This window comes from Phaethon lepturus, unplaced genomic scaffold (genome assembly GCF_000687285.1).
Source record: "Phaethon lepturus isolate BGI_N335 unplaced genomic scaffold, ASM68728v1 scaffold55532, whole genome shotgun sequence".
NCBI classification, from domain to species: Eukaryota; Metazoa; Chordata; class Aves; order Phaethontiformes; family Phaethontidae; genus Phaethon; species Phaethon lepturus.
This window is the reverse complement of record NW_010523716.1, coordinates 7,576-16,712: the sequence shown is the minus strand read 5'-3', so window position 1 is coordinate 16,712 and position 9,137 is coordinate 7,576. Positions and strand designations below refer to the sequence as shown.

Genomic DNA, 9,137 nt, shown 5'->3' with positions numbered 1-9,137 from the left:
GGGGTGGGGCGGGCTTGAGTCCGTTTTGTGCTCGTGGGTGTAGAAGTGGTTGTGAGCTCGAAGAGAAGGTGCTGTAGTTCTTCTTGCTGGCAGGGATCGCGGACTGCTTTTTAATCGTATCTACAATTATTGAGAAAATATGTGATAGCGATCTTTTAAAAACCTTAGGTGCCGGAGGCTGTTCTGAGCATTGATTGTTTTATAATGCTGTGAAGTTCCCTTCTAGTCTCTATTTAATGGGGCAGACAGAGCTGGATATGTTTTCCCAGGTGAAAGCATTCCATTTTACATGCTGCTATGCCCTGAATGAGATACTCTGTAAGCAAAATTTGAAATCGTGCTACTTAATTTTTATTTTTATTTGTCTTTATTAAGGCCAAAATTTATTGTGATACAAATTATGTTGTGTCATTAAACTTGTCCTCCTTAGGACCAAAGAGAAGCAGGTTGTATCTCAATCCCCACCTCTTTAGGTGTACAGTAAGACTTTTAGGTATATGCTTGTTTTGTTAAATTACAGCAGTGTAACATGTCATAAATGCATTTCAAGGCATAGCTACCAAGGAAATGTTCACATTTAAATTAGTTGGTTAGTGTTGTTTGATAGGGAATTCCTGAGTAGTTTTCTCATTTATGGTCATTTATACTCTTTGAACAGCTAATTCATGCCTTCTGGCAGCTTGCCACAATTTGTTTTCTGGAATATCACTGTTTATTTTAAATGTTTCTAACTAGTCTTTACTCATTATTTGAGAACTAGAAATCTGATCGTGTGAGGGAATGGAGAGACTTTTCTAATGGTAGTCAAGCAATATTTGAGGATGAATAAACTACGTTTTTATCTTTCAGTGCAGTTGCATTGATATGTTTGCAACTAGGTGATTTTCTTAAAGCATGTCATAGCTTCTGAGGCCTTAAACTCTTCTGTGTCCCTGCAGGAGGATGCTCGTGATTTGGATGCCTATACATTAGCCAAGTCTTACTTTGATCTAAAGGAATATGACAGGGCTGCCTATTTTCTACGGGGCTGCAAGAGTCAGAAAGCTTACTTCTTGTATATGTACTCTAGATACCTGGTAAGATAGAAGGAAAAGTTGCCTTCTAGCACTGAACTCCTCTGTTTCCTACCCGTCCCTGGCATACCTTATTTTTTGCCTATTCTGTTCCAAATGACCACCTAGAAATACAAATTATATGTTGGGAGAAGGGGTGTTCTTTTTAGAACTGTGATGTTTGTGAAAACTCAGTTTGCATACTGCTGCTAGCGTTGCAGCAAACATAAGGAATACGGTATCGTAATGTAATCTTGGTTTTCCTCTGTTTTCCACAGTCAGGGGAAAAGAAGAAGGATGATGAGACAGTGGATAGTTTGGGTAAGTCTCTGGTGTCAAGGAGCACAAGACAACATAATGAAGCTTCAAGTAATACGTCTTCATGTAAAAAATCTTGGTTTGATGGCTTTCCCCTCAATTTTTTGATAATAGTGTGCTGTAACACAATTTCTTTCATTGTCTCTCAATTCACTGGCTTAATACAGGTTATAGATTTTCATCTATTAGTTATTCTTTTGAAGCAGGTGATCAGGCTAAGTGGGGTTTTTCTATTTATTTTTTTTAAAGAGGAAAATAATCACAGGCTAGGAAGCCTTCAGGTCATGTCAGTGATGATTCTGAATATACCCTAGACTTGTAATAAGTGGTAAGACTCTTGATTGAAAGCTAGCTGTTTGACTTTCTTTTTGTGCAGGACCTCTGGAAAAAGGACAGGTGAAAAATGAAGCTCTACGAGAACTGAGAGTTGAGCTCAGCAAGAAACACAAAGCACGGGAACTGGATGGATTTGGCCTTTATCTGTAAGTGTCCACATGTATTTCTAATGTATTCATGCTTATTTGTGTGGATATGCAGAGTTTTATGATTCTGATTAACTTGATAACTTTCTTTACAGGTATGGTGTCGTGCTGCGGAAGCTGGACCTGGTGAAAGAAGCAATAGATGTATTTGTTGAAGCTGCACACGTCTTACCTTTGCACTGGGGAGCCTGGCTGGAACTTTGCAACTTGATTACAGATAAAGAGATGGTAAAACTTGGGAGATACCAAGATGTGGTAACAAATTCCAGCGTTTAACCTGGTTCAGTAACCAATAATTCAGTTGCCACAAGATTGATGTTGCCCGCTGCTTTATTCTGTGAGACTCTATCAAGCAAGGCAATCCAAAACTGTAAATCATGTTGTTAAAGCCTCTTTTTCTTCAATTGCTTGCCATGCTGTAGCTTGAGAATCTTTATACAGGCAGGGCTAATTTTTTTATCATTTACTCACAAAGTGGTTTAAGAAATGGCTAATTCACATATTCTGAAGTAGTTGTTAGCAGGGTTATTGCCTTGTCACATGAAGGAGATCCTCCTAAGATACTTCTCTCTTTTTTTTTCTTTTTTGCCCCCCCCCCCCCCCCAACTGGTTCTAGTTTCACAGTTATTGAGCACTTTTTGTGGCCTGAAAGGATGTATAGAATCACTGCTTTTAAAACTAAAACACTAATGAAGATATTCCCTGTGTCAAATACAAAGCCACACATATAAGATGAACTGTATCGAAGAACTGAACTTAGATATAAAAGCAAAACAGATTGTTTTTGTTTATGCATTGGATTTTATGAGACCGCTCCTAGAATTCTTCCATTTTGGCTGGTGGAATATTTTAAAAAGTAGAGGTGGCACAGAAGAGAGCCTTACTGATTTATGGAAAAAGGGAAATGCATTTTTGATTAGATTATTTGAAGTGTGTTCACTTAGCTCATCAAAAATAGTGATAATGGTATTGATGTTCAAACACAGGAAGAAAGTACAGTCTTTCAAAGGACTTGTGAATTTAGTGGAGAAGTAAGGCCAGTGGCTGAAGCAGAAGCCAGGTGCTGTCAGATTTGAAGACAGTGATTTCTTTACTGATTGACCAAATGAAATGGCTTTAATTCTTCTGCAATTTCAGCAGTTGTAGGAATAGATCGGGAGTGACTAAATAGAATTATGTGGTCCATGCTGTACTGCTTTCTAGATTGGATGTCTTACCGCTCTTTTCCTGTTTCAGTATTCTCAATTTATAGGCATTATTTAGTCTCCCGTGGAAGAAACCAATATTAATTCTTGGTCCCCATATGCTCTTTTTTAGCTGGTGCTATGTTTTAAGAAAGCGATTGCAGGAAAACCTCCTACCTTGAGACCGTCTACTAAATCATGGGAGGGAAGATAATGGATTCTTTGCCACAGGTGGCTCTTAGAATATTACTGATTGTCATCTCTTCCTCCTCTTCTTTGGTTCTTGATAGTTGAAGTTCCTGTCCTTGCCAGATACATGGATGAAAGAGTTCTTTCTTGCACACATTTATACAGAGCTGCAGCTGATAGAGGAGGCTCTGCAGAAGTATCAAAGTCTCATTGATGCAGGATTTTCCAAAAGCACTTACATCATCTCTCAGATTGCAGTTGCCTACCACAATATCCGAGGTCAGTGATACTTACCAACTCGTAGGAATAAGCCTCTTAATGCAGACTTGGCATATAGTTCTTGTTCTCCCATCTGCTGTTTTCTTCAGATATTGACAAAGCTTTATCCATCTTTAACGAGCTAAGGAAACAAGATCCTTACAGGATAGAAAACATGGACACTTTCTCCAACTTGCTGTATGTAAGGGTAAGCCCTCTTTCCATAATGATGGTATTTATCAGACGTATGTTAAACACTGGCAAAGCAGCCGATGCTGTCTAGCCTCTCTGAATATAGGCTTTCAGCTTCTGCTTTGTGTTTCACACAACTCAATGAAATAAAGGCAATGTATGCATTGCTAACTGCCTAGGTTTTCTTTGAAACTATAACATGCTCCTTTTCTCATCACTTTCATTTCTGTGTTTCACTAGAGCATGAAGCCTGAGTTGAGCTACCTGGCTCACAATCTCTGTGAGATAGACAAGTATCGTGTTGAGACCTGCTGTGTAATTGGTGAGAGCCAGCTTTTTCACATGTTCTTATTATGCTGTCTGCAGGCTGTGTGAGGAAATCTTACAAACAGTTGTGAAAACAATCAGCCAGCAAGGCTATCAAACCCACTTGGTGAACGTGGATTCAGGCAGCCTAAAAATGATAGAGTACCCTTTTCCCTCATTTCTCTCTGAAAGAGCTGCTGTAATACTATCAGTGCAGAAAGGAGTTGAAGAAATCATTATGAAGGCCCCTGTAGCTGATAATCCCTTTACAGTCTTGAAACTCCAACGGAAATGATTGTGTGTCAGGACCGGGAAATTAGTTTGTTAGATCATGATCTAAGTTTTAAGGCCAAGGGGATGGGGTCTTAATTGATTGGTACAACTGGAAAAGGATTGACCAGAACAATGGAGAACAGACTGCTATTAGGTCTGTTGAGGTTTGAAGAGTGTGACCAGCAGGTCAAGAGAGGTTATCCTCCCCCTGTACTCTGCACTGGTGAGGCCTCATCTGGAGTATTGTGTCCAGTTCTGGGCTCCCCAGTTCAAGAGAGACGGAGAACTTTGGGAGAGAGTCCAACAGAGGGCTACGAAGATGATTAAGGAACTGGAACATCCCTCGTATGAGGAAAGGCTGAGAGACCTGAGGCTGTTTAGTCTGGACAAGAGAAGGCTGAGAGGGGACCTTATAAAGGTCTATAAATATCTGAAGGGTGGCTGTCAGGAGGATGAAGCCAGTCTCTTCTCTGTAGTGTGCTGTGATAGGATGAGGGGCAGTGGGCATAAACGGCAGCACAGGAAGTTCCACCTCAAGGAAAAACTTCTTTACTTTGAGGGTACTGGAGCACTGGAACAGGCTGCCCAGAGAGGTGGTGGAGTTTCCTTCTCTGGAGACCTTCAAAACCTGACTGGACGCGTTCCTGTGCAAGCTGCCCTAGGTGATCCTGCCTTGGCAGGGGGGGTGGACCAGCTGATCTTCAGAGGTCCCTTCCAACCCCTACCATTCTGTGAATCAGATCTGCCTTTAATAGGACTCTTTCTTTTCATAATTTAAGTTAGGAGGTAGTAGATAATACCTCTTCCAGCTTTTTTCTACTTCTCTGCTGAGTTGTTTGGTTTTTAATTTATTTAAATATTGTGACTTTTGCTTTAGGGAATTATTATAGCTTGCGTTCCCAGCATGAAAAAGCAGCACTCTATTTCCAGAGGGCCTTGAAACTGAATCCCCGTTATCTGGGAGCCTGGACACTGATGGGACATGAGTATATGGAAATGAAGAACACATCTGCAGCTATCCAGGCTTACAGGTATCTCTCATGTACTGCACAAAATGGTGTTTGAGTCTGTATGCATAAGGACTGAAGCAGTATCTTCTATTTTTTGTTAGTCTTTTGCTGAACTCTGTCTTGGTTTTGATCCTGACTGCTTTCTGACTAGTTCTTCTCCTTTGCTTTGACAGACATGCAATAGAGGTGAACAAAAGGGACTACAGAGCATGGTACGGCTTGGGGCAAACCTATGAAATCCTCAAAATGCCATTTTACTGTCTCTATTACTACCGACGGGCCCACCAGCTCAGGTAGAGTTGAGAATGGAGCCATGTTTATTGGTGTTCACTCTGATGTGCTTGCTGCTAGCTAAGAAATTTACACACAGGATCTAAGTTGGGGAAGGGAGAACATCAATACTATGATTTGTGCAGTCTCACTATTCCAAATCCTTTTAGTTGTATTAGTTAACTATTAACAAAGGCTTTGTCAGTTAAATGCTGAGGAATGCTGGCCAGGAGTACAAGTGATGTTCTATGTAAGAGAGGATCACAGGCACTGCCAGGTGTAGATTCCCGCCCCTGCCCTGAGATCAGCTAGCTGGCTGTCCATTAAAACTACATTTAGGAATTGCTCTTTTACAGACCAAACGATTCTCGTATGCTGGTTGCTCTAGGAGAATGCTATGAGAAACTCAACCAGTTGGTGGAAGCTAAAAAGGTAAGTAAGAACTGATGTGTGGAATAACACATTAGGATGTCTCTCAGGATACTAGGTGGAGTTGCAGCAAAATTGTGTAGCTTGTGCTACCGGAAATGCACACAGTGTGTTCTTAGGAGCTTACTGAAACTATTTCTGTGGCGGTTACAATTGGGGAAGTTCTGCTGCAATGTAACTAGAACAGCTGACAAATAAAAACAGTCTACTACAGATGACACATGCCCTTTTGCTGGAAAGCCATTTCTGTCTTGCTCGCATGTATCATGCACTGTAGTCGTTTTTGTGGTGTGCTTGATTAACTTTCCTTCCTTGACAGTGCTATTGGAGAGCTTATGCTGTGGGAGATGTGGAGAAAATGGCACTGGTGAAACTAGCAAAGTGAGTATGTATTATCACTGAACTGTCAATATTGTGTTAAATGCAACTAGCACTTTGATACCTAATGATAAAATACTAAATGTAAACCAAGCAGAATTGCTGTTCGGTAGTATTGCTTTTGGAGCTGTCTTTAGGTCTGTACTGACTGCAAATTCTGGTGTTCCACTTTAGCTTTAAGTTTCCCTCAGGATAACTAGACGCAAGCAACCTCTGAATCCTGAGGCGATTTGAGCAGGCAGTACTAACAATTGTATTTGTTGTATGGAGACCTAAAGCAATCCATGATGGTTGATGTACAAAATTGCGGACTGATTTTTTTTTTTTCTTAATTTCCCCAGTATATGGTTGTGACATTGGGAAAGGGTTTGATCTAAAATAAATTTGAACACTGACATCAGCACTAATTTTTGGTGGGGATAAAGTAACATAAAGTGGAAAAAGTGAAGGGGAAGGAAAAGGGTAAGTGAAAGATGAAGCTGCTGTACAAAGACTATTGGATTTAGCAGGGGAATAAGGAGCACTGGAGGAAATAACCAGTTAGAATAGGATGGCAAAGGTCTGTTAAAAGCTTTAAAATGTAACAGAGTAAGCAAAGGTCCCTGCTTTGGTTACCACTGCTTCTAGCAGTTAATATCTGGTATCCCTTCCTGGTAATGTAAATATTCTCAAGCTGGATTGTCTCTTTGCATGAGGGGCAGTGCACTGTGCATGTCTTGCAAATTATGAAGGAAAAGACTGTGGTGGTGCATCCCAGGTCAGGTTGAGTAGGTACCTTCTGATAGACCAAGAAGGTCTTCAACAGTGTGCAGTCTTGTTCCAGTGGCCCATTTTTCTCCTTTTCTAGGCTGCACGAACAGCTGAATGAATCTGAACAGGCAGCTCAGTGCTATATCAAATACATCCAGGATATCTATTCCTGTGGGGTAAGATGATATCTTGACAATAAAATGAGAAGTAAACATTGTATAGAACTACCTTGGAAGGCACTCAGAGATGATGGTTTTTACCCTCCTCACTGTAGGAGATAGTGGAACACCTGGAGGTCAGCACTGCCTTCCGTTACCTGGCCCAGTACTACTTCAAGTGTAAGCTCTGGGATGAAGCATCAGCATGTGCTCAGAAATGCTGTGCATTCAATGATGTGAGTAGTTGCACAGTCTTATGTGTTTCTTTGTTTCTTTCTTAGGGGGATCTCTGACCTTGATCTTGGCTCCCCTCAGAGTAGAAGGAATCCTTTATTGAAGGAATGAGGGCTGTCTGCCATGCAGGTCACACCCTGAGTGGTGGTAGTGTATAGATGATCACTAATGCTGCTTATGATTATGGTGTAGATAGTAAAATTGAACCATGTCTCATTGGTGTTCACTAAATAAAAGAATTTGAGGCTCCACATGGCAGTCTTAAGACTGCTGAAAATCTCAATCTCAGTGGTGAGGATGTGGTTAAATAGTCACAGGCTCACACACTGTGTAGTGATAGTACTCACATAACTTCTTTTTTTCTCGTCTTCTGTATGTAGACAGTGCAGAGGATATAGTAGTACTTGGGTTTTGTATGTGATGCCATATTCTGAGATGTTCCATATCTATAAGTGGGCAATTTCGAATTTTTAACCTCAGCCTGGTGGTAGGCACTAACCATGAGTGCAAGGTGTTTGGCCTATCCTTAACAAAGCTGTCTGGAACTCTGGAACACCTGAATTCAGCTTATTTGAAGCTTCTCCAGTCTATTTTTTGATGGAATATTTAGACAGCTTCAGTGGTTGATGGTACTGCTATGTGAAAGACCGAAGTAACATGCAAATCAGGTGAATAAAAGGAGGAAAAACTAAGAAAAAAAGTGATGTATCTTAACATTTTTAAGTAGCAGAAGAAAAAAGAAATTAGGGTGGTTTTTATAGCTTACAGTCTCACAGAGTGACAGAATACTATAACTTATACTGCTTACATACTGAATTTGACCCAGAAACCACCCATCCATAGGTGTTTTGTTTTTTGTTTTTTGTTTTTTTTACAAATTGTTTTCAGACTAGAGAAGAAGGAAAGGCCCTGCTGCGGCAGATCTTACAGCTTCGCAACCAAGGAGAAACCTCATCCACAGATATTGCTGCTCCCTTTTTCCTCCCTGCGTCATTGTCAGCCAACAACACTCCCACACGTCGTGTCTCTCCACTCAATCTCTCTTCTGTAACGCCATGAACAATGCTGATGCTTCTAACCTGTGCATTGAATGTGACAGTGGAGATGGGGCTTGCAACCACTTATTTTTTTCCAGTGAAATTTCTACATTCATTAGTGCCTTCCTGTGAAGGGTTGGCATTATTAGAGCCCACAGATGAAGACTGATATGCCCCAACAGCCAAAGGTGCAGCCTGTGTGAAAGTGCCTGTGCCGAGATGTGAGAACCTGCTGTACTTCTTACCAAGTCATTCCATTCAGAGGGCAGGCACGTTCCAATACATCAGACTACTCCCAACAGGGGGATTGGGAAGAGCTTGTCTGCTTGAGTTAAAATACATTTGAAGTTTGATTCTGCCCTGTTACCTCTGGTCTTTACTGAACTTCTTTGGATGACCTCTTAGTGGTATCATTTCTGTCTACATTACAAACTGTTACCTGGCTGGCTACTTAAGGACTTTTGCTTGTCTTGAACTACACGGAAGATGTTTCACTAAAGCAGTAGATATAGGCACTTAGATATAGGTGCCATGTCTATGTTGAAGGACTGAGAAGTGTCAGAGGAATTCCAAGGAGCCACAGGTGGCAGCTGTTTGCCATTCTGTCTGTGGGTCTG

At 41.0% G+C, this 9,137-nt stretch overlaps 1 protein-coding gene across 1 annotated transcript; it reads left to right on the top strand.

Annotated features, from left to right (window-relative positions):
- Positions 1-938: 938 nt before the first annotated feature.
- Positions 939-8,840, top strand: CDC23 (cell division cycle 23; the record flags this gene model as incomplete). The annotated part of the gene is made up of 14 exons (XM_010282177.1): positions 939-1,076; positions 1,331-1,373; positions 1,747-1,852; positions 1,948-2,080; positions 3,327-3,504; positions 3,594-3,691; positions 3,916-3,997; positions 5,132-5,285; positions 5,438-5,557; positions 5,891-5,966; positions 6,283-6,344; positions 7,189-7,267; positions 7,366-7,485; positions 8,372-8,840. Coding segments are annotated over 14 exons (1,560 nt in total), but the record flags the coding sequence as incomplete, so codon positions are not given.
- Between the last annotated feature and the right edge of the window lie 297 nt (positions 8,841-9,137).